The sequence below is a fragment of the Notamacropus eugenii genome, chromosome 3 (genome assembly GCF_028372415.1).
Source record: "Notamacropus eugenii isolate mMacEug1 chromosome 3, mMacEug1.pri_v2, whole genome shotgun sequence".
In the NCBI taxonomy this organism is placed as follows: domain Eukaryota; kingdom Metazoa; phylum Chordata; class Mammalia; order Diprotodontia; family Macropodidae; genus Notamacropus; species Notamacropus eugenii.
The window spans coordinates 38279402-38305427 of NC_092874.1; the positions used below are offsets into that span (position 1 = coordinate 38279402).

Genomic DNA, 26026 nt, shown 5'->3' on the forward strand with positions numbered 1-26026 from the left:
AGTGTACACATCACAGAGTTTCTCTTCTACTTCTCTTTATGCCCTACCTCTTGCTAAGTGATTTCTAACCTTGGTTTTCTGTTTTTTATAACCAGTACTGTTTCTTGTCATCTCACAGTAATGATTGGGAATGATGAAATTCTCAAAATGTTCTATTTTTCAATATGCTTTAATTTAAAATATGCCTTATAATAGGCCTTTTTGGTTACCTGTTGTTTATAAGAGAAGTTGTATTACAAGAACACAAGTCATTTCTCAACTGATAAAGGGTCAAAGGATATGAACAGGCAGTTTTTAGTGGAAGAAATTAAAGCTATATAGTCATATGAAAAAATACTCTAAGTCACCATTGATTAGAGAGATACAAATCAAAACAACTCTGAAGTACTACTTCACACCTTTCAGATTGGCTAACATGACAAAACAGGAAGATGATAAATGTTGGAGAAGATGTGGGAGAGTTGGAACACTAATTCATTGTTGTTAGAACTGTAAGCTGATCTACCATTCTGGAGAGCAGTCCGAAACTATGCCCAAAGGGCTACAAAAATATGCATACCCTTTGACCCAGCAGTATCACTTCTCAGACTGTATCCCAGAGAGATCATAAAAATGGGAAAAGGTCCCACATGTACAAAAATATTTATAGCAGTTTTTTTAGTTGTGGCAAAGAACTGGAAATTGAGGGGATGCCCATCAATTGGGGAAATGGCTGAACAAGTTGTGGTATATGAATGTAATGGAATACTATTGTGCTATAAGAAATGATGCATAGGAGGACTTCAGAAACTCCTGGAGGGATTTACATGAACTGATGACTGAATGAAATGAACAGTACCAGGAGAACATTGTACACAGTATCAGCCACAGTGTACAAGGACTGTTTCTGGTAGAACTAGCCTTTCACAGCAATGCAAAAGCCTAAAACATTCCCAAAGGAATCTTGAGGTAAAATGCCATCTACATTCAGAGAAAGAACTGTGGAATTGGAATGCAGAATATTTTCTCCTGTGTTCTGTTTTGATTTTTTTTTTCTCATGGTTTCTCCCATTTGTTTTGATTCTTCTATGCAACATGACTAATGTGAAAATGTGGCTAATAAGAATATATGTGTAGAACCCATAGAAGATTGCATGCCATCTCAAGGAGGGGCGGGGAGTCTAAGACTTATGGAAGTGATTATAAAAAACTGAAAATAAATAAATTTAAAGAAAAAAGAAAATCACATTAAAAAAATAAGAGAAATTATGAAAAGGCAATGATAATTATGAAAAGGCAACTAACATTCCATGGGAGGCTTTAAAATTGGAGGCCCTCTGTTCAGGTCTTGTCTCTGATACTTGCTGCCTCTGTAATCTTGGGCAGGTCTAGGCCTCAGTTTCTGTATTTATAAAGTAAAGGGTTTGTGTATCTGGTCTCTAAGATCTCTTCCAGCCCCAGATTCATAATTCTCTGAACCATATTATCTCATTTGCTCCTCACATTAGGGGAGGTGGTGAAATAAATGCTCTAAGTATTACTAGAGCTTTAATTAGGAATAATCTTTCCCTGGCACATGACAGTAGCACAGAGATAAAGCTGGACATAAAACAGCATCATCAGGAAAGGAGCTTTCCTTCCCTGAGAGAGGATTTTCCCCTTTGTCCTTCTCCCCAAGGAATTAGATAGAAGTAGGAGGAAGGGGAGCCCTGAAAGAGGGAGCCTCCTGTGAGTAGGAAGACCCATGCTTTAAAAAGTAAGGTCATAACTACGTAGAAATACTTGTAATTTGGCATGTGACTGATACTGTTATTTCTGTGTGAGAATAGTTATATGTAAGCAAATATATTGTATATTTGGAATTGTCCTATGTTTTACTGTTGGTTAAAATAAAGGATGTTAAGATTATGAATTTTATTGTCACTCCATAGGTGCCTGGAATACTTATTAAGAAATGATGCAAATCCAGGAATCCGTGACAAACAAGGATACAATGCAGTTCATTATTCCGCTGCTTATGGTCACCGTTTATGTCTTGAACTGGTAAGAGTGCTATTTTTTTGTGGGGAGTAATTTTGTATTTGAATAAAAAGAAATTAATAATAGTAACCAACATTGATATGGACTTATTATGTGCTCGGCATGGTGCTGAATGCCTTGCAATTCTGTCTTTTGATCCTCACAACAACCCTGGGAGATAGGTGCTATCATCCCCATTTTACAGATGAGGAAACTGAGGCAAAGAGAGATTTGACTTGCCCAGGGTAATACAGCTAGTAAGTGTCTGAAGCTGGATTACCAGGTTTTCCTGGCTCCAGGCCCACGCTCAGACTATGCCCCTAGCACCATTGATTGTGTCTCAGAGAAAAAAATGACCAGTTTAAAAAAATGATTCCAGTTTGTCATGTCATATATGCTGTGCTCGCTCCCCTGTCCCAAGGAATACTCTCTTGGACCTTGCTTTCTTCTGCCAGGTCCTCTCTTTCACTGATCAGTTTCTAAGAAAAGTTTACACTTGAGACCTTTAGTTCTGTCTACCATTCTCTCAGTCGTTTGCAGTCCAATTTTTGTCCTTTTGCTGTCCCAAAACCACTTAGTTTCAGGTCACCAGTGACGTGTTTTAAATTATGAAGTCTTTATTCTTACTTCATTCTTTCTGCAGTATCTGACTCTGTTGATGACCTTTGTTCTTAATTGTCTCAGTTTCTGTGACACTGCCTCTTCTCTCTGACTCCTGCCTGCCTCCCAAACGTAGACACCTTCCAGCACTCAGCCTTTGGCCTTTTCTTTGCTCTTCCCTTGGCAGTGTCCTCCATTTCCATTTCTTCAACGTTTGACAGAAGACACCTGAATCTGTCCCAGTCCTGATGTCTCTAGCTCTGGTCCCACCTTCTCATCTTACAAGTGGGTGACTCCACCTGACTTTCACTGTCACCCCCAGCTTTTCCACGTTGGATTGATCTTCCTACTAAAACTTGCTCCTCCCAGCCTCCTTAACTCATTTGATATTACCTCTGGCCCCCATGGTTCTATCAGCTTCCCCTTGACAAAATTCAGCCTCTGCTCTCTACTCCCATGCTCTGACTTGTGACTTTTCACCTTGATTGTTCTAGTACCTCCCTCTCTGGTCCCTGTTTCTTATGTGCCAGTCTGTTTCCTTCACTTTCTCAAACTTAGCTTAAACTATAGATAGCTAATTAGAGTACAATTAAGTCTTTAAAATTCATATTTCCTAAATTTATATATTCTTAAACTCACGCTTGACCTAATTAAATTTGACTCTTTTATTCCATGTCAGCTTTCCAGAAGGAAGGAGAAATGAGAACATGAGAACTCTGATTATTTTCTTCCCTTATTCCTACTTTATTAGCCTTTCTTACTGACTTCTCCTCCTTTAGCCAGTTGCCTGCCATGTCTTCCCTGGACTTGTGGGAATTTGTGAAGGCAGCATCTTCTGATTGAGACTTCACCACTGCCAAAGGAACAATCATTTCACATATTTAGGTTTTAATTGCTGCCCACCATTCATCCTAGTTGATTATAACAAAGCAGGTTACATGACTATGTGATATAGTTTATAGGACATTGAACTTGGAGTTAGAAAGACCCAAGTTCAAATTCCACCTCAGACACTTACTAGTTATGTGACCCTGGACAGGGCTCTTAATTTCAGTGATGTCTGAAGATCTCTGAACCAGGAACAAAATGTGGAATAAGTTAATGGACATTTATACTGAAACAGACTCATCAGGTCAAAGCTTACTGAAGCATTTTAAAAAACAAATCAGAAATTTAAATGATTCCTATCAAAAAATGACAGGGAATAAAGAGTAGGAGGGAAAGAGTGAGGTCCTACTATTGAATTCTCTTGCATATATCATAGATTTAGAACTTAACATTAGGGGAGAATAAAAAAATTTCAGATTTAGGTATGTTTTGATTAAATTTTTAGGTCCAAGATATAAATGCTTTGCTCATTGTTTTAGAAATCTCAAGAATACAGATCTTATATGTTTATCTCATATCGTATATCAAACATAGTGTAACATTACCTACCCTACAAAAACACAAGTAGGAATATGTTGAAAACTTCAAATCTACTCTATAACTCTGAAATTACCCAAGGTCATATAACCAGTACGTGTCAGAGGTGAGAGAGACCCAAACCGAGGTCTCTGACAGAAGTAGCAGAAGGGCCAAGCTGCATTCACATAGGAAAAAATTCACCAAGAGCTCCCTACACCTATGAAATGACAAGTCCCATCCAACCCAAAAATAGTCCTTGTAAACTGCTACTAATCCTTTTGGAAAGCTTTTCATTTTCTTGGAAGGCAATGTTTAGGACAAAGAACAACGTTTAGATTAGTGATTGCCCAAATATATAGATCCTAAACAAATAAAGAACTGTCTGTAAATGTGGAATGTTTTTACTATTTGATATTGAATGTTAATTATTAGTGATACTGTATGAAATATATGCTTTCTTTTTGAAATTTATTCCAGATTGCCAGTGAAACTCCCTTAGATGTTGTGAGTATATATATATATGTATACCTTTTTAAAATATTGCATGAAAAATTTTATTTTGACAGTTTAGACAGTTTAGTACTGAGATAGAGACTAGTAGACCTCATATGGTTGGGTTTTTTTCTTCTGATTTTCCATAAGGTTATCCTGCTTCCATTGTCTTTCACAGTCATAACTTTAACTGTACCTATACCTGTGTTGCATGTAGAAGAAATGATCAGAGGGAACTGTGATAACAGGAAAAATTGAAGTAGTGTTGACAGTTGTTGGCTTCCCTCCAACTCGTCTTTGGTATATCTTCAAATATCACACAGTCCCACAAACTTTGTAACTTTAATCTTTCATTTTTCAGATACTTTTAATGGGGATTTAAAAAAATCTCAATTTAAAAATAAAAATTAGTCTGAAAGTTTTAAAAAATTGAGAATAGTTGCTGTTTGTGTTATTGAAGCAACATTTTTCCCATTTAAAATGTGCATTTGTTTTTGTTTTTTTTTTAGCTAATGGAAACCTCGGGTACAGATATGTTAAATGATTCGGATAACAGAGCACCAATAAGCCCTTTGCACTTAGCTGTAAGTATTGTTTTCTTAAATTACTTAATCCTTTATTTTCCAGATGAATTTATTATGTATTCGTGAAATTAGTTTGAGACCATTCCATGAAAATAAAATGAACAGATAGACAGTGTGTGTTTACACTCATACAAATACAAGTGCTCAGAGGTACACGCCATCTAGATCAGCATAGGACCCTTTTACCCAGTGACTCTAGCTTGACCCCACCTATTCCCAACAGGATGAACTCTTACCAGTAGTCATGGGCCCTCTGATGATCAGGGAGCCATCAACTGCAATGCTCGATATCAGTTGGAAGCCCTTTGGACCTTTTCTGTTCTGATGCCATGCCCTCAAGACTCCTGAGTGTTGCTGTCTTCCTTGTGCCTACCATTTACCCGTATAGCTCTTCCGCAGTTAGAATTTGAACTCTTAAATTCCAGCTGTCTCATTTTTCTGTTTGCATTCCCAACATTTAGCATAGCGCTTGGCATCGAATGCTTTTTTGTTTCCATTCTGTTGTCAGATCTTCCTGCTTCAGAAGATCTGTGATTTCATAGATGCCTTCCTCTACCTTTTATGTGGTTGCCAGTGGAGTCCACAAACTATCCATCTGTTTTCCCTCATTGTCATTACATGACCACCCTACCGTCTTTCTCCATTGTATGTCTCTTAGATGATCTCTTTTATACTTCTGTTTGTGCGTGGTTCTTTGACTATATATATCAGTATGTGCACAATTATTGTAATACACATGAGCATGTATATGCAGTATATCTGCATGTGCATGTCTGCTGCCTACCATACATCTTCCCATTGCCCCTAGGTGGTGATCTACAATTTTAATTCTTAGAATGTAACATTTAGCTGGATCAAGTGGATTTAGCTGGATCAAGTAGAGAGAGAGAGAAGGGGAGATGGAGAAAGAGAGTATGTTGGAGAAACACTCCAAAGGCATATAAATTAGATAAATTAGACCATTAGATAAAATGAATGTCAGTCCAGTCTCAGCATCAGGATACACTGGGTTCAAGACAACACCTCTCCCTTCCTCTCCCCCTCCTCCCCAATATACAAGTGGTGTATTCTTGAACAGTTCATTTAAGCAGTCATTGACCTAAACCAATTTCCCACGTTACAGAGTAGTTACTGATCTGCGTTAATAGTCTCCCCTTTATTTTACAAATAAGCAAATTGAGTCCCAGAAGGAAAATTTGCCTTCTCATACAGCCACCAAAATGTCTCCTCCACTGAAAATAAAAGGTAAACAAACCTGTTACAAACATGTATAGTCAAAACAAATTTCTGCATTGGCCATGTCCAAAAAAATTGTATCTCATTCTGTATTCTTTCACCTCTCTATCAGGAAGTAGACAGCATATTTCATTAGTCTTTTAGAATCATGGTTAGTCATTAATTATACTAATCATAGTTACTAATTTATTCAGTCTGGTTTGGCTTTGCCATATTTCTGTCATTGTCTAAATTTTTTTCTGGGTTTGTTCACTTAACTCTGCATCACTTCATATGTCTTCCCAGATTTCTCTGAAACTAGCCTTTTTAGCGTTTCTTGCAGTACAGTTGTATCCCATCGCATTTACACGCCATAATTTGCTTATCCATTTCCCCCTCTGTGGGCACATCTTCAGGTTCTCATTCCTTGCCACCTCAAAAAGAACTCTAGATATTTTTGTACATCTTAACTTGGAGATTGTTTTGCTTAGGGCTAAACCCTCTCTTAATGTTCCCTTCCTTCAAATTCTCCTCCCTCCTCTCTTTACCCTCCTATTTCCCTGTTTAGTAAAATGTAGATCTTACCAACAATGTGTGTGTTTCTCTCCTTTGAATAGTTCAGATGAGAGGGAGATTGAAGTGTCAGCTTCTCCACACCCCACCTCCTTATATAGACTTTTTCTTGCACACCCTTGGTAATGTGAGATAATTTTCCCTGAGTTTCTTTTACCTTTTCCCCTATTGTATTGTTCTTCTCCTCTCTTTCTATTCTTCTCTTAAGATCATCAAAACACCAGTCCTGCCTGGACGTATGACCCAGAGCTGCATAGTGGGCGGCAGAACCACCAGCTGGCCCTTGGCCCCTTCATGGTGTCGTATCATGAATGTGATCGTACCCTTGTGTGCGTCTGGAACTTGTCTCAGTGCGTTGTCTCCACACATTTATTAAGTGTAATGTTCCATGTGTGTCAGTAGCCCTGGCCCAGATTCCACTCTCAGTATCCATGTACTTCTCTGCTGACCTGGGCTGGACAAACTCACTGTGACATTTTCCGGATCCCTCTTGTCAAGATTTGGTCTGTTGCATTTTCTAGATGTCTCTGGAGTAGGCTTGTTGTGTTTGTCATTGTAGTTGTTGATCTATTTAGGAGGCTGAGATGGGAAGGAGTGAGCTCACTCAGTGGCTTCCTGCTGCTCTGTTATCTTGGTTCTGCAGTTTCTGTGGCACCTGTGACTGTGCCACCTTTAGCATCTCTCTTCACATCTATAAAATGAAAGGTATTTCCTTCTTCATAATGTAACTAACTGTGTAGGAGAAAGGTGAATGAAAATAGACTGTTGATTTTTTTAAAATAAACAACCTTAAAACAACCTTACTTGCTTCCTCTTACATTCAGATTTTACTTACTCCTTTTCCAAGTATTCTTTCTCCTTTCAGTCATTTATTAATGGGTATTTATTGAATGCCTACTATGTGCTGGTTACTATCTGGAGAATGAGATAGAAGTATAAAAAAATTAAATTCCTTCTTACAAATGGGATTGTATTGATTGGGGAGATAACAGCTACACATAACTATATAGTGTAAGTATAAATTGAATAAATACAAATATGCACTATTATTTAAGTACAAGGTAGCTCAGGAGGAAGAACATTAACAGTTGGTGATTTCAGATAGACTTCCTGAAAATGGTGCTTTATATTGGTATTTTTGAAGAAAGCAGTTGGATTTGCATGAAGAGGCCAGAGGCAAGATTGCAAAGGGTTGAAGAATGAGAAAGAAGAGAAAAAGTGAAAGCAAGTGTTGACCATGTTTCTGAGGAGTTTAACTGAGAAGGCAGGAGAGATGTAAGATGTTAATTTCTGGTGAAGGTATTTCTAAAGATGGATAAGGATTTGAGAGGAACAGAAATAGTTTAGGATGTAATCTGCTGGAAAAATGGGAGAGGATGGGATCAAGGAGAAATGGAGCATTGATAAAGAGGAGAGCACTCCAGTGCCTGAGACTGGAGGATGATTTCAAGAGAAGAAGGGTAAAGGCAGCTCACCTGTTAACTTCAGTTTCTTCAATAAAGCAAGAGGCAAAAATTTCTCAACCAAATGAAAGTGAGTGGGATTGGGGTGGTGGTGTATCAGAGACTTGAATAGGAAAAAAAAAGGTTTAGAATAACTTCTGTGGAAAGTAAGAGGGAATTAATAACAGGAAAACTGTCAATTATTAACTATTTATTAAGTGCCTGCTACGTGCCTGATAGGAAGACAGCTGTGTGATTCAATACATAGAATGTTGGGCCTAGAGTCAAGAAGACCTGAATTCAAATTCAGCCTCAGACACATATTAGCTGTGTGACCCTAGGCAAGTCACTTAACCTCAGTTTGCTTTAATCCACTGGAGAAGGAAATGGCAGACCACTTCAATGCCTTTACCAGGAAAACGTCGTGGACAGTATTGTCTGTGGGGTCACAAAGAATTGGACACTACTGAACAACAACAAAATATGCCAGGTGCAGGGCCACACTGTGGGGTACAGGAAGAGGCAAAAGACAGTCCTTGCCCTCAAGGTGCTCACCATCTAGTGAAACACCAATAAACAAAACTATATAAACAAGCTATATACAGGATAAATAGAAAACAGTTAATGGAGGAAAGGTATTAGAATGATGAATAGTTGGGGAAAACTTCCTATACAATATGGAATTTTATTTGGGACTTAAAGGAAGGTAGCAAAACTAGTAGGCAGAAATGAAGAGGGAGGACATTCCAGGCAGGGGGATGGCCAGAGAAAATGCCTTGGAGCTGACAGATGGAGAGTCTTGTTTGTGGAGCAGCCAGGAGGCCAGGGTCACCAAACTGAAGATCCAGTACATGGTGGGGAAGAAGACTGGAAAGGACTGTCTTGCTGTAGTAAGGACCCAGGTGAGATTAGGTAGCATGAATTTGTAGCATACCTGTCAGCATGGTTATGTGTTTGTTTTCAACTTCATTCAGCAGCAGAGGAGGCAGGTGGTGGCAATAATCCGAGGCTAACATTGGCAAGAATTGAATGGGTATAGGACAAGGGAGCAAGGGATTTGAGAGCTGGGGACAATATAGAGTTGAAACAGGTAACTCTTGGGCTGGAATTAAAAGAGGGAGGAAAGTGAAATCTAAACAGGGGTAATGGCCTGAAGATCGCGTGCATGCGTGCGTGTGTAGGGGGTGGGGTGGGGGGATAGTAGGCACTTAATTAATGATTGCTTACATATTACTATGCCCCAAGCTCAGAAAAGAATGGTTTTTAAGTTGGTCATACCTACTTGAGAATGGTAATAAGTGTTTCCTCATTAGATTTTCCCAAAGAATTTTGGTGCGATTATCAAGTTTACATTTTTGTGCTTCCTAATCATTTAATAGTAGTTTATATTTTAAATTTACAGACTGTTTCTCAAACTGCAGTTGAGAGCCACTGAGGTATATACATGTGGGCTTTGCGCCCACAGCCACTGCTGTGTTCCCGTGTGCAGAGAGGACACGAGGAGAAAGCAGAGCAGTTGACAAATGTTTATGTTTCCTTATGCTCTTCTCTTATTCTTGATTTTCCTTCTTTTTGAGACTTAGCTTCAGGTGGGCACTAGGACCCATCTCCAGGGCATCGCTTCTTCTTCATAGGGCAGTGTTATTTAAGTAGCACCTCACACTAGAAACCCTTCTTCCCTGCTTCCTTGTGGCCTTTCTTGGGTTTTTTTGTTCCCATTATTCTCAAGTTAATTTTCTATTCCACTCTTCAGAGTGATTATTCTAAACTTTCTTCAAACTTTTCCCTAGACCACCAATACTATACTTACAGTATATATTGATAATCTGTATGATATCCTATGTTTGTTATTTCAAGCCATTTTCTGCCTAGCTTCAGTCTGCCTTTCTAGTGTAATTACACATTACTCTCTTTCTCTCTCTCCCTCTCATGCTTTCTGCATGTCTGACAAAATGAAGCATGTATGTAAGCTTTTCAGCCAATGATCTTAACTTCAATGAAAAATCTTGGACTGTTCATCCCCTCCCTCTTTTCCCCAGTTTTACATTGCAGATCACCATAGCATCTCCCTTCAGCCTCTTCTACTTTGCCCTCTGTCTTGGAGGATAAGGTGACCCCTTCCTTCCCAACACCAGCCCTTCTATTTGTGCTCTTGATGTTGTCCTCCCCTGCCTCCTTTAACAGGAAAGGACCAGATTATGAAATAATAGAAAGCTGTTGGAGTTAATTGAATGGGAAGGGAGGGTAATATGGTCTGACCTGTTTTTAGAAAGACCAGTTTGACAGCTGAGTGGAGTTGGACTGGAGTAGGGGAGAGACTTGTGTGAACAAACCAACCAGCAGGCCTTTGCAAATATGAGCTTTCCTGCCCCAAGAGGTGGTAGCATTAGAGGACAAAAAGGGGTAGAAGTGACAAGACTTGGCAACTGATTGGATATGGGTGAGGTAAGAGAGAAGAGAGGGTCAGAGTCAAAGATGACCCCCTAGCTTGTGAGCCTAAGTGCCTGGGAGGGTGGTGGTGCTCTTTGTAGAAATAGGGAAATGAGGAAGAGGAGAGGGTTTGGGGGGAAATGTTAATAAGTTCAGTTTTGAAGATGTTGTACTTATGATGTCTACAGGACTTCAGTTCAAAACATCTAAAAGGCCATTGAAGATACGAGTTTAGACATAAAGATAGAGGTTTGGACTGGAAAAGTAACTTCTATTTATCATCACAAACATGATAAATAAATCCATGGGACCTGTGAGATCATCCAGTGATATAGAAAAGAGGACATAGAAAAAAGGGACCATCCATGGGTGGCAAACAAGAGCCTTGAATGGAGGTACACAGAGACTGAGAAAGAGTAGTTCAACTGGCAGGATGAAAACCAGGAGAGGGGGAAAAGTTTTGAGACAGCAAGTTTTCCAAATAAAAAGTGGGGGTAACAAGCCATTTGTTGGCTTTATATTCCCCCATTCTTGGATGGGAACCTCTGGACTCTCTCATCTCCTCCCTTCTAATAGATACAACTTATCATGTTCTGCTTTACCACACCAGTACTATATATGTTGAATTTCTTCCATAGGAATTCAGGAAATGCCTTCTACTTTTGTATCATGAAAAAAACATAAAGCTAACTTTGACCCTAAATGTGCTCTGAGTCTTATTGGTGCTCTACGGAAAGGGTTCTGTATACTAATGTAAAGAACTCATAAGTTTTTATCAAGGAAAAGCTTCATGTTAATTTTCCAGTGTATTTAATTTAGTCTCTGGATCAAGCATATATATTATAGTATGCATGGGGAGGTTGAAGGGCATAGGCCTAGCTAGGTTGGTTAATTTTGAAAGGGAAACTGGATTTATTCTGGTAGTTTAGAGAACCAGAGACAACTTGAGATTGACATTTTTAGCACTAATTGTTTTTACAAACTTTGCAGTGTTTTATTGCTTTTCAGAACATCTCTTGATTGTTCCTATTTCTAATCAACTTTGTAAGAAATAATTTGTCATGGCTTGGATTTTTGAAGTTTCTTGTTAACCTGATTAAGATAAGAATATATTTCATCTAAAGTCTTTCTATGTTGTCTCTGTTGTTTGGGCTGTCATGAGATTTTGTTCCCAAAAGTGTATAGTTAAGAGATTGATTAACCAGTATAACAACACAGAGAAGAAAGAAGTTTTTAATCAGTGCATCCTACACAGCCACTTTCCTTGTTGGGACAATTTTCATTATAGGAAAAGGCCTATTTGTTTTATATTTACCAAGCTCCTACTACATTCCAGACATTGTAAAGTGCACAGTGTCTTTGTATACCCAGCACAAGATGCATAATAAATGTTTGATAATTTGACTTAAGCTAGGTGGTGCAGTAGTTAGAGTGCTGGACCTGGCGTCAGGAAGACCTGAGTTCAAATCCAGTTTAAGACATTTAGTGGCTGTGTGAGCCTGGAGAAGGAAATGGCAAACCACTCCAGTATCTTTGCCTAGAAAACCCCAGTAAGAAACAACTGAGTAACAATTTTGATTTGAATTGAAATGCCATACCCCCTCAGTTAACTAAGTTAATTTGAATGCTACGTTTCTGAACTATAAACACAACCAGGGCATTAGTTGTATGTGCTTTTGTAACGCCAGTATGATACCCATAGCAGCCACTATGAATATGCATGCGTATTTCCAGGGTAAATTTGCAAAATATAAAAAACTCTTTTCCTCAAAGGCGAAACCAAAATATTTATTTGGAACATCATTAAAATACCAGGAGATAAGATTTAACAGGATCCTTACCACTAATCCAGGGAATACCGACATCTTAAACCTTCTGTCAGTTCTCCCCACAAAAACAAGTTCCCCTAGACAAATTCCTCCCTCTTGCTGCTTGCTTCTCTCTTCTTTTTGACTAAAACCTCTCTCTCTGTCTCTTTCTTTCTCTCTCTCTCTTTCCCTCCCCTCCTTAAACAAGCTCCTCCCAGTCTGAGCTCCATGTGACCCAGGCTCCATGCGTTAGGCCTTTTAATGGGTGGGGAAGATTTTCCTATTCTATTAACATTACGGCTGCATTAACAATTTTTAAACAAAATATGTAGTTAGAAGAATTAGAAGAATTTTTAATGTGAAATGTTAGGATTCATTTAAAACCTAGTAATATAAAAAATGTCTTTTTTTGTGCTTTCTAAAATAATTTCAAGTCAATCTTATTCGATGTGGATTTTTTTTACATTTTTCTTTCAGGCCTATCATGGTCACCATCAAGCTCTAGAAGTGTTGGTACAGTCTTTGTTAGATCTTGATGTGCGGAACAACAATGGGAGGACCCCCTTAGACCTTGCAGCCTTTAAAGGCCATGTGGAATGTGTGGACGTGCTCATTAATCAGGGAGCCTCAATCTTAGTCAAGGATTATGTGGTAAAGAGGACGCCCATCCATGCTGCAGGTAGGCCTACTCCAGTTGTCTGCGTAGCTCTCAGGATCTTTATTTTCATTATATTTAGTGATCCTTCCAGGATACTTCTTATCTTTGTCAGAATCAGAGAATCTGAATTCAGTCCCAAAGCTAATGCTTACCTAACTATGAGATGTTGAGCTCATCACTTCCCTTGCTGGTCCTTAGTCTCTTCATCTTCAAAATGAGAGATTGCGCTATGTAGCCTCTAAGTTCTCTTCTAGTTCCAGAGCTGCGATCCTGTGATAAGTTATAAAACCATTCGAAGCATTTATGACAATTATTTATCTAATGTAAATGTTGCTTCAAGAATTTTAGTTTTTCAGGTCTTTTAGCAGCATCAAGCTGAAGCACCACATAGCATTTGTTTTTACCAGATTTGCCACTTCAGTCTTGATTTCAAGAAAATACATTAAACTCTTTTAATGGAATATTGAAATTTCTGTAATCTATAGTCAGTATGTTGTATTTACTAACTCACCTAAATATTTAAATACAAGTAGTAATCTATGGTCTGTCCTTCAGTGCAAGGGTTGGCTCTTCCACTGATGATACATCTGAAAAACCCAAGGATTTCATCAGCAACACTTACACAACTATTACAGCAGTTGGTCAGATAGGCTCCCTGACTGAGGTCTTAGATTTCAGCCATTGTGAAGCCGTTCCCCCAGGCATAGCCATACTGTCTTGGATATGTGGTGAAGATGGAATGAGATTTTCATGTTTTACTCCATATCAGTGTTTGTATACATGTCTCATTTTCTCTGTTAGATTGTAGGCCCTTCCTAAAAATCTGTTCTGTATAAGTTGAAGTGGAATAATTTGAAGATATGGCTTGCAAAAATAACATGAAGGAATCCTTCAACCCAGTAGTGTGAAATGTTCACTGATTTCTAGGGAGTAAGAGCAGCTAACAGACTGTGGTCCCTGAGCAAAAGTTAGGGGCAAAGCACAGCAGCAAAGAGGTCTCAGTTGATAGTTATTAGAGGAATGATTCCATTGGATATACTGCAGAGTCCTTTGGAGCATCCACCTTATTAGTAGCCATACAGCTAATATCATCATGGAGGGTAATCCATACACAAACACACTGACCTGGTATTAGAGTGACTTGGTTCTAGCCTTAGTCTGGCCACTAGCAATTTATTATACCTTTCCAGGCCACACTTAACTCTGTAAAGTAAGAGAGTCACATCCGAAGTACCTTCCAGCTGTAGGAAGGTAAGCAGCTAAATCGCACAATGGACAAAGCACTGGGGCTGGAGTCAGGGACACCTGCGTTCATATCCAGCCTCAGATGCTTATTGACTGTGTGACCTTGGGCAAGTCATTTAACCTTTGCCTGCCTCGGTTTACTCATCTGTAAAATGGGAATAATAATAGCACCTACCTCAGGGGATTTCTGTGAGGATCAGATGAAGTATTTGTATAGTACTTTGCAAACTTTAAGGCCATCTATTATTTATAATTCTTTGACTGTATACATGATGGTTAAGACCTAAAGTTGGTAGATGATTGGCCTTTTTTTTTTCTTTTTTTGTTCTGGGAGTTGTTTAGTTGTTCTGTGTAGATAGATCCATAGGATCATAGAATTCTAGATTTAAAGGTGAAAATGGGTAACCATTATTATCATTGTCATTACTTTAAAGGACCTCCCTACATAATCCGTAAAGCTTTTTGTCAAGTAACTGCATATCGTTTATTTCTTTAGTTATTTGAGGAACAGATATGACTGTGTCTTTATTAAGTTCCAGATAACTTGCTATAATATTAAAATCTTAGCCCTATCATTATCATTTATGATTATTTCCACACTTAACCTTATATTTTACTTTACAGCAACAAATGGTCATTCAGAATGTTTACGATTATTAATAGGGAATGCAGAGCCACAGAATGCAGTAGACATTCAAGATGGAAATGGACAGTAAGTTTTAACAATCTTTTTTCATTTTTTTCTTTCTTGGATATGAATTCTCTTGTATTTTATACTTTTGGCCATATATACTTCAAACTGCATAACTGAATATGTTAAGATTGAAATTGTAGTGCTCTTAAGATAATTAATCTCTAATATCTACATTTAGAAAAATTAAAAGGTACTATTATGGTTCATTATTATTCATAGAATAGAAGGATTACTTAGTAATATCATTAAATCTTTTGTGCATCATACTCTCTTTCCCATGTTACTCAGGACTCCCCTGATGCTATCTGTTCTGAATGGACACACAGACTGTGTTTACTCACTGCTGAACAAAGGAGCAAACGTAGATGCCAAAGATAAGTGGGGAAGAACAGCATTGCACAGAGGGGTAAGAAAAAGTGTTTTTTCTTCATAACATAGAAGTAGATTGAGTTTTGTTGCCTTTCATTTTCTTCATTAAATTTTACCATCAGGTAACCCTGAATAATTCACCCTTGTATTGGAAAGAGTTATCAGGTCATGGTGTACAGTTTCATCAGGCTGTTTAATTAATTTTAGATAAGAAAATGCCCAGTGACTGAAAACATAGGGCTTAAAGGCATCCAGCCAGGGCCTTTGCTTTATAGATTAAGAAACCAGGACCCACAGGGATGATTTACATGGTGTCACAGCTTTAATTAGTCCGTTTCCCCCCACTATCTCATTCCTTCGCCTGTATCTTTCTTTTCCCTTCTGAATTCTTTCACTTTTTGATATTTCACTGGTTTCTCACATTGTTTTCCCAGTTTTTTATAATATGCTAGGTTAATTAGGTACATATCTTAATAAAAATATCTGAATTAATCTAATTCTGATTTTATAACAAAAATTTGGAACTGTTCTCGCTGCACTCAAAAAACAAGGGTAGCAGTCATGAGTTCATATAAGGCTAAGTCAGGAGAATGACTGTTTTTCCAGTAGTGATAATATTTTGAAAAATGTTTCGTCTTAAGATGAGTTAAGAATGATGGTATGACTTTGTGATTTGGGGCCACTTATAACTCTTGTATAGTTATGCCAATATGCAAATTATTTCTTTTCTAGGCAGTTACAGGCCATGAAGAGTGTGTAGATGCACTGCTTCAACATGGTGCCAAGTGTTTACTGCGGGACAGTAGGGGTCGGACACCCATACACTTGTCGGCAGCCTGTGGTCACATTGGTGTTCTTGGAGCGCTGTTACAGGCAGCAGCATCTGCAGATGCGATTCCTGCTATAACAGACAGTCATGGCTATACATCACTTCACTGGGCCTGCTACAATGGTAAAGTAGTCTTTTATAGTGTGGAAAACAGGCTTCATTCAATCAGCGTGAGTGGGCAGCCCACAGACGTTATGTTACACAGAGCCAACAAATTCAGTGTGACGTTGCTGTCCGTGCAGTCTCTGCCTTTGTGCTGACTATTCCCCATGCCTGCAAGGCTCTCCCTCCTCATTTCAGTCTCTTGGAATCTCTGGTTTCATTCATTGCTCACAAGTGCTGCCTTTTGTGGGAGCTCTTTCCAGGTCTCATTACTTGCTGCTATTTTCCCCCCAGGATTATGTTGGCTAATTTATGTGTATCTCTAATAAACCTCTTGTATGTGTGTATGTGGTCTCTCCTAGAATCATAAACTCCTCAAGGACAGGGACTGTTTTGGTTGAGCACAACGTCTAGCTTCTACTTAATAGGTTTTGATCAGTTAAGCACCTACTTCTGTTTCTGTGCTGGTTACTAGAATACAAAAGAAAAGACAAAGCTGTCTGCCCTCAAGAAACTTACATTCTACTGGAGTGATCAAGCCTAATAGAGATAATAATTTATCGTGTGAAAAATGGAAAAAGCCATTTTAAAAACTTTGTTGAGCATAATAGATTAATCAGTTTTATAGGGTGTTCCAAAATTATTTTCAATGTATTTTATATAATACATTTGAATATTTTGGGTGTGTTCTTGTCCTACTATAAATTGATTTGTATTAAAGAACAAAAAGCTTAGAAAAATATTGAAATGTGTCACATATTCCAAACTGAAATATGCATGTGTGTCTTACAAGCACATTACAAGATAAAATCCTTCTATATCAGAGCAAGGTACCAATAGTCAGCATATTTTAAAGAAAGAAAAGCTTTCAAGAAAGGTTATCACAATTAACATGTTTTTACATTAACTCTGTAATATTGTTGAAAGATTTTTTTTTTTTAGCTGTTAAGGGAAATTCTTAGTTATTCTTTTGCATTATATTCACATTAGCTCATTCTTTAAAATATAATGCTTTTTTTTTTAAGAAAAAAAATTTTTTTTTAAAGGTAGTTTTTGGAGTGTGTTAATAAAGTGAAGTTAAAAAAAAGGAAAAGTGTCCAGATTTATTTTACAAAAGATTGTCAGATTTGTAAAGGATTTCATTGGTCTGTATAGGGCTTTGGTCGTCCTTTTAGGAAAATACTGTAATGTATCGTGCATAGTGCATGTGTTATTGTGTTGAAGTTTGTCATCATGATTTAAAGCAGAAAAACAAGATTTTTGTTTTATGTTACAGGGTACTTTTCTGACAGTGTCAGGCAGCTGTGAGATGATAGGATTTATACAAAGTTGCATTTTACATTATTCCTTTGTTTTTATTGATCATCATTAAATTTGTAATAAAAATTATTTTAGAAAAAAAATCTAGGAATTTGAAATTTTCTCTCGTGTTTATTCCACCAAAGATTTCTAGAAAATTTATGACTTAGCTTTGCTGTTCTTAAACTCTTTTCTTACCCTATCTCTGTAATTCAAGACTTATTACCCAAAAAATCTCTTTAAAAGCTTTTAACTACTTTTAAAATTCTTGAGGTTTTCTGTTTTTGTGACTAAGGAGGCCCACACTACAACTCCATGTTCCTTGACCTTTTCTCACCATTTCAGCTTCCTAAAATACGAACAAGAGTGATAACATTTTCTTCTGTCTTAACACAGATATTTGGGGGGGTAATTATAGACTTAAAAAAAAATGAAGAAGAACATTTAATAGCCTATATGTGAGTGCTTTGAATTCCTAAGAATCATTGTATAAGTCCAGTTTATTACTATTCCTTCAGTCACTTTACTCATGCTCCTAACCTGAAAGTGTAAGACAATAGCCATACTTAACAGCTTTGGCAGTTGACTCAGGTCAGTGCCTGTCTGAGACGAGCAGCATGTGTGCCCTCAAACCAGCTTTGTGATTATGATGGGAAAGTTATACAAGGAAATTTAAGATATTCCGTTGTTGGGACAACAAATTACTTAGTGCCTTAGGGATAGAATCTTAGGCTTATAAAGAACATTTGTACTGCAGCATATGATTTCATCAAGCCCCAGGGTGCTATGGAACCTTCTAAATGAATGCCACAGTCATTAAGGATTAAGCTAACTGTCCAGAGAAAAGCTGGGAATCATCTAGCTCTTCTGCCACACCAGAGTCTTCAGCAAGTTCCTCCCCACATAGCATGGGAGGGCAGTTTTTATTGGGGTTAAAGAATAATAATTCTTCAGTGAGGGGAAAGCCTTGCTACTTGAGATAGGTCAGAAGAAAGATTGGTTCTTCTATAAAGGGGGAAGCCTCAAGGAGGAGAGGGGTAAGGTGTATATTTTATGGGAAGGAACTGTCTTGCTGATATCTGACTTCTACAGCCCTTCTTATCTCTTTCTACTGTACCATAAGAATATGTGTCTTTTTGTATCTTCTAAAGTCCCCATTTTGGTTCAAAGCCCTGGTCACTCCATTTCTGGCCCTATATACTACTTATCAGGTTTTTTCATTGTTAAAACTGGACTGTCAAATTAATTTTGATTTCTAGGATCAAAATTTTTGTTTAGCCTGTAAATAAAACTAAATGAAAAGAGGTGATATGTTCAATCAGCATCCCTAGGGAATCCATCTTTCTTTTTGAACCCAATGCTGAATGAATATCCTCCACAACTGGTAACTTTTTGAAAGCTTATATATCTTTCTGTTTTGTGCCTTCCTTGAGATCACCAATCAGTTATAGAAAAAGTTTTTTGTTACTACATCTTTCAAAGATATCCTCTATGACTTTGGCATATGCATGGGAGATAACTTTGGTGGCTTTTCAAGCTGTTTTGCTCTACCAAATGAATTATTATTTATAGTCAAGAAGCACTAAGCACAGTGGGATCTTATAGTCTCTGCATCTTTCAGTCAACTGTGTGGCTATAAAGATGTGGTCTGTCAAATTTCATTTGTGAATACAAACTTAACTATTTCTTTCTCAAATCGTCACCGAGATTTGTTTGTTTTGTTAGTTGCAGTGCCAATTCATTGCTCTGTTCTTTCTCTTTTTTTGATAAAAATGTTTAGAAATTAAGTAATTTTCCTAAGCACTGCTTTGGCTGATCCCAAATATTTTGGAATATCATCTTAGAGTTATTGTCTTTGAAATAATCTAATCCATCAGTTTTTTAGGATTAAGTTGTTTAGTGACCAGTTAATTTTTAATCCCTTATTCATTAGTTTGTTTGGGGGTTTTTTTGTTGTTTTTTTTTTTTTTTAGTAAAATTTTTTTGCTCTGTGGTGATGTTTTTCTCCATTTATGTGGTATATGTGTTTCAGTATAAGGCTAGGTTTTGTTTTTTTTAATTTTCACTTATTCTTATTCAGTAGCCTTCTCTTGGTACACATCTTTCTTGAATACTCTGTAATTCTGACACTTTATCATCTCCTCCTGTATATTGCATCCTTCTTCCTTTCTAATCACTTTTCAGTCTCCTTTATTGGATCAGGATCCAGGCCCCATCTTCTAAATATGGAGTTTCCTAAGTTCTGTGATGGATCCTCGTTTGTTCTCTTAATATATCAATCTTCTTCACTCTTCTCCATAGCCTCACCAAATATATTACTGTATTTTCATGCTTCTCTTGATTCTTGTGTTTGAAAGGCAGATTTTCTATTCAGCTCTGGTTTTTTCATCAAGAATGCTTGATACTCCTCTATTTCATTGAAAGACCATTTTTTCCCCTGAATTATTATACTCAGTTTTGCTGGGTTGGTGATTCTTGGTTTTAATCCTAGTTTCTTTGACTTCAGGAATATCATATCCAAGCTCTTCAATCCCTTAATGTAGAAGCTGCTAGATCTTGTGTTATCCTGATTGAATTTCCACAATACTTGAATTGTTTCTTTCTAGTTGTTTGCAATATTTTCTCCTTGACCTGGGAACTCTGGAATGTGCTACAATATTCCTAGTTTTTCTCTTTAGATCTCTTTCAGGAGGTGATTGGTGGATTCTTTCAGTAATTATTTTACCTTCTGGTTCTAGAATATCAGGGCAGTTTTCCTTAATAATTTCATGAAAGATGCTCTCTAGGCTCTTTCTTTCATCATGGCTTTCAGGTAGCCCCATAATTTTTAAATTGTCTCTCCTGGATCTATTTTCTAGGTCAGTTGTTTTTCCAATGAAATATTTCACATTGTCTTCTATTTTTTCATTCTTTTGGTTTTGTTTGGTAATTTCTTGGTTTCTCATAAAGTTGTTAGCTTCCATCTGTCCCCTTCTAATTTTTAAAGAACTGTTTTCTTCAGTGAGCTTTTGAACCTCCTTTTTCATTTGGCCAATTCTGCTTTTTAAAGCATTTTTCTCCTCATTGGCTTTTTGGACCTCTTTTGCCTTTTGGGTTAGTCTATTTTTAAAGGTGTTATTTTCTTCAGCATTTTTTGGAGTGTCCTTTAGCAAGCTGTTGACTCGCTTTTCATGATTTTCTTGCATCGGTCTCATTTCTCTTCTCAATTTTTCCTCTACCTCTCTTAATTTCAAAATCTCTTTTGAGCTCTTCCATGGCCTGAGACCACTGCAAATTTATTTTGGAGGTTTTAGATAAAGAAGCCTTGACATTGATATCTTCCTGTAATGGTATGCTTTATTCTTCCTCATCTGAAAGGGTGGAGGAAAATACCTGTTCACCAAGAAAATAACCTTCTATAGTCTTATTTTTTTTTCCTGTTTTGAACATTTTCCCAGCCAGTTACTTGACTTTTGAGTCCTTTGTTGAATGAAGGGTATACTCTAGGGACCTGTAAGTTCTCAGTTCCTCCAAAGTGGCACAATCAAGGGAGAGGAGTTTACTTCTTTCCTGGCCTGCACTCTGTTCTGGGAGTAATCACAAGCTTTTCTGCCCAGGATTTGCAAGAAGGGTTCCCTCTCCACAACCACCTCCAGCAGTGCTCCTCCTTACCCCAGGGCTGCCACTCAGGGCTGAGATTCAGATCAGCTGCTTGATTCCCCCAGGGTCTTTAGGTGGAGGGCTCCAAAAATTGAAAAATGGACGCTGCAGCTGCCTGGGGCTAGGGGTAGGGCAGGACTCTGCTCCCTTCTCACCCAGGTGAAAGAGCTTTCTCACTGACCTTTGAAAGTGTGTCTGGCGTTTGTGGGTTGAGGAATCTGGGAATTGCAGCTGCTACCCATGATTCCACGCCCTGAAGCTTGCTCCAGTCCTGTCCCTGCCTCGCTGCACAACCAAGGCTGGGCTGCTGTCTGTGGGCTGCGCTCCACTCTGAGCCTGGAGCAATAGACCTTTTCTGTTGGCCTTCCAGGCTGCCTTGGGCAGGAAATCTCTTTCATTCTGTCGTTTTGTGGCTTCTGCTACTCAAGAATTTATTTAGAGTCATTTTTACAGGTATTTTATGGGCTTTGGAGGGAGAGCTACAGCAGGTCTGTCCTTCTCTGCCATCTTGGTTCTGGCCTCCCTATGGCTGGTTTTTATAAAGCTGCCATGCACAGCTGAGAAATATGCATATTCTTCTGTTTATATTCAGTAATTGTCAGAGATCTGGCAATTGTGTCATCCTAACATTTTCTAAAGTTTTATTCAAGTCTCTAACTCCTTTCTTGTTTAATTGAGTTGCTCTTTATTTTTTTGAGAGTGAGAGAGAGATGTGAATTATCAGATTTTTCTAGGTGTGAAAGGGATACGTTGAGGTCTACAACTCTTATAGTATTTTTGTCTGTTTATCCCTGTAACTCTTACCTTTTGCAGAAAAGAGGATAGTGAGAAAGAAGGGTGCTGAGCACCAGTGCTTAATACCAGATCTATCTATGCTTCTACTCCCCTGACTACTCCTCCCCCACCCAAATTTCAATCAATTTATTCCCTTCACTAATAATTTGCTTTTCTTCTTTTTTAAAATCAAATTAGTGAATAATTTACCAGTTTATTATTTCAACGATTGTTTTATTTCAGTTTTGTTAATCTTTGCTTTGATTTTCATAATTTTTAGTTTGGTATTTAAGGGGAAAAAATGGTTTTCAGGGGTTCTTTTAGGTGGATGTCCATTTAATTGATCTGTTCATTCTCCTTTTCGGTAATGAAGGCAGTTGATTCACATCTTTTACATTTTTTTTAGGAAATGATGAGAGTCTTTATCAACCTCTATTCTTTTACCTTTTTCCTTCTTTAGTGTCAGCAACTTGTTTAAATAAAAGTCAGATTGATGTTGCTTCAGTAGCTTGCCATACCACTTGCCTCATTTTTTTCTGTCTGGTTGGGTGTTGATTTTGTTCTTTGCTCTATTAAGACAGTAATGTAACTCTCCACAAACAGTACATTTGCAAATAATTCATAAACCAGTAACCAGTAATTTCTTTGTTAATATATACCCAGTATCATTCTTTCATTAGATTATTTGGTACACTCCATTTCCACTACTTCCTGACTTTTTTTCAATGAAAGTATTCATCATATATAAACATGCTGCTTATGTGTAGTCTATAAGCCTTTTGGACCCTCCTGTTCTTCATTTATGAATGCGTTTTCAGTATCTTTTGCTGTTCTCACTCTTGCCCACCTTTTCATTGAATTCATCATATATTAAAGTATATTTTGATTAATGGTATTATTGAGTTTTTTGAAGTTCTTCTCCTTCCCATCTTTATGAAATTGATTTATGTATGTCAACTGTTTTCTCATTGGTCTTTTTAGAAATGTTGGTGAGCATGTGAGATAACCCAGCATCCCACAAAATACTTTTTGTTGCCTTTTGACCTAATAAAACCAACTCTATCTAGTCCTTTTTTAGCCCTTCCCACAGAACTTATCAGCTATCCTTCTGTTTAGCTGTAACTTTCTTCTCTCTTCTTGTTTCATAATAGGAAGAATTTTACAGTTGCCATGATTCAGGTCTTCCAGTGGCATGTCCCTGGACAGGAATCTCATATTAAGAGTACCAAAAGTTAAAGATAATGTTAATAAACATCCAAAAATATGATGATTAGTACCCATGCCCCTTTTGAGCCTTTCTGCCTTTTTCAGTGCCCAAGTAGAATGGGGTTTTCACAAAACTAAAGCTTATTTTGTATTTTTCTTGGTTTCATAGATTCACCTGGCCTATGAATTCAGCACCAAGTGGCCAGCCTCCTAGGAATGGACCTCTCCAAACTTTCTGGTTCTCAGAAAGCAGACATAATCTTTTTCCAGTACCATGGTAGAACTTAACGATTTGCCTTCTCTTACCTGCAAAAATGCATGGTCATCTCCAGGCTACAATGAGCGTTAAAGAAAGATTCAATGGCATCTAAATGTAATAACCATTGAACAACCATACCAAAAAGTAAAATAATATATAACACTATTAACTCTATAAAGTATAGTTTACTAACAGGGAACTATATATGAATTTGGACAGAATTACTAACCTTGATTTCCTTTCCTAACTGCTGGACTGATCATTTTCCTGTTTTCCTGTCCATACATGAGGACATCCCAGTACTTGGTCTTCTGTCCTCTTGTCTCTCTTGTCTCTCGGTGAACTCATCACTTCACATGGATGCAAATGCAATTTCTATTTAGATGACTCCAGGATCTACATGTTTAACCTTTATCTCTCTCCTGAGTTCCAGCTGCCTGCTCAACATCTCCAAGTAGATATCCTGTAGGTGTCTCAGTTAGCTTTGCAAAATAGCACTCATCTTTTTTCCCCTTAAAATGCACCTTCCAACTTTCCTATTTTTGTAAGGTTGTTTAAAGTTTTTAAATATTGATGTTATTAAAGTCCAAGGTAATCACTGTCTTGTGTCTTAGTTTTTGAATTTTGTAAAAATTTGTATTTGCCCACTAGCTTCCAAGATTTCATTTTCAGTCCTAAGTGTAAGATCATCCAAAGACACAAGCGTGAGAGTTTTTACAAGAACTCCCAAGAGAAAACATCTAATGAAGAGAGATCAGGGACCCTGTGAAAGGGCCACCTGAGAAGGTGTCACCCAGGAAACACAGGCAAAGTGATGATGACAGAGGGCTCTGTCTTGTTCAAATAAGTCTAGAAGAAATTGGAATAATGAAACTCTCAGGTGACGTTTTTGTAAGCTTATCGCATTCATACTTGTGCACCAAGTCTTTTATGATGCCCTAGAGGAAGACTGATCAGTTCTACATCTGCGATTTCTCCCATCTGTTCTCTTCTCTGTGCTCCTACCACAGCCATGCTTGTCCAGGCCTATATCACTTCTGATCTGGACTAACATTACCAGCCTCTTCATTGGTCCTTCTGCCTTTGGTCATAGCTGTCAAATTAGTGTTCCTAAAGCACAGGTCTCACCAAGGCGCTTCCCTGCTCAAAAAGACAAAGCAGCTCTGGGATTCCTTCTAGAATATGCTCTCCAAACTCTTGTTTGTTATTTAAATTACTTTATATTCTTGGCCCCAGCTTAACCTTTCTGTGCTCATTTCTTGTGCCTCATACAGTCTTGGTTCCAACCAGATTGGCATTTTTGTCTTTTCCTGTCCCACAGGCCATTTCCTATGCATAGCATGATCTCACTTCTCACCCCTGCCTTTTAAAACTTGGAGCTTTCTTTAAGGTTCAAGTAAAAAGAGACCTTTTCTGATTTTGCCAGCTGTTAATGTTTCTACCATTACCTTTGAAAATTGAGGTAAACTGAGAAACAAAGATCTGAGCATGATCAATTTATTAACTAGTCAAACAGTGATCAGAGGCCACGAGGTAGGGCTTACTAACCTTCATATAGTTTTGGGAAGTACAAGAGGACAAAGAATAGAACAAGGTAGGTTGAGGGAAAAAATACAGTTGGTTACAGAGTTGGCAGCATCATAGGAGTGAGGACAATATGATTGGTTACATTAAGAAAAATGGGCTAACACTCACATAGAACTGTGGGTCATGGAGGAATGCTTGGTTGGTTTATGAGACTCATCTGTGTCCTGAGGCCATTGATAGTGGACCAGGGATAACAGACTCCCTGGCTTTTAGGAGGGAGATGAGACCCCACCTTAATTATGCAAGGACAGGCAAGGATGGACGGTATATCTTGTGGAAATGTACCAAGTCAGCTTGTAGGCCTTCAAAGATAACAATTGAGGGATCATAATTTTTTTTTCTTTATATAAACATAAACCAACTGAGACACAGATAATATTTATGTTGCTAACTTCACAAGCTCTTGACCTACTTGTCTCCACAGTATTACTAAGAGTTAAGGGACCCTAACTTAATGTTGTTGGTCTAAAGTCGTATGCCTAATAGCTTAATTTTAGACAGCCTCGGATGTTCCTCTACCCATAATCTATAACTGAATAGATCTGGTATTAAGCTTACAAACCTTTTGACTATAGGAAATTGCCACCAAGAGTAGGGATATTTCAGGGAAACAATATCTCCCCAACTTCATGTCAATTCCAGGCAGGAGTGGATTGTCCACTTGCATTCAGTCAGGCTTAAAGTCTGCCAGGTGTCAGTGGGGAAATAGAGTCAGGAGAATCCCACCTCAGCCCATGCTGAACAGCCGCTCTCCCACCCTTCCCTTGAGATCACCTATGCAGTTCATACCAGCATCTTATGAGCTTACTGGTATCA

The 26026-nt window shown here is 37.9% G+C and overlaps 1 protein-coding gene across 3 annotated transcripts in view; it reads left to right on the top strand.

The window, feature by feature from the left end:
- The window catches only part of ANKRD28 (ankyrin repeat domain 28), a 218832-nt gene that overhangs the window by 177946 nt on the left and 14860 nt on the right, over window positions 1-26026 (top strand). For all 3 annotated transcript variants that reach the window (XM_072651271.1, XM_072651270.1, XM_072651273.1), the window contains 7 exons: window positions 1911-2022; window positions 4483-4509; window positions 5007-5081; window positions 13027-13228; window positions 15077-15164; window positions 15435-15552; window positions 16248-16467. In XM_072651271.1, coding sequence (XP_072507372.1) covers window positions 1911-2022; window positions 4483-4509; window positions 5007-5081; window positions 13027-13228; window positions 15077-15164; window positions 15435-15552; window positions 16248-16467 — 842 coding nt within the window. The remainder of the gene's footprint in view (window positions 1-1910; window positions 2023-4482; window positions 4510-5006; window positions 5082-13026; window positions 13229-15076; window positions 15165-15434; window positions 15553-16247; window positions 16468-26026) is intronic.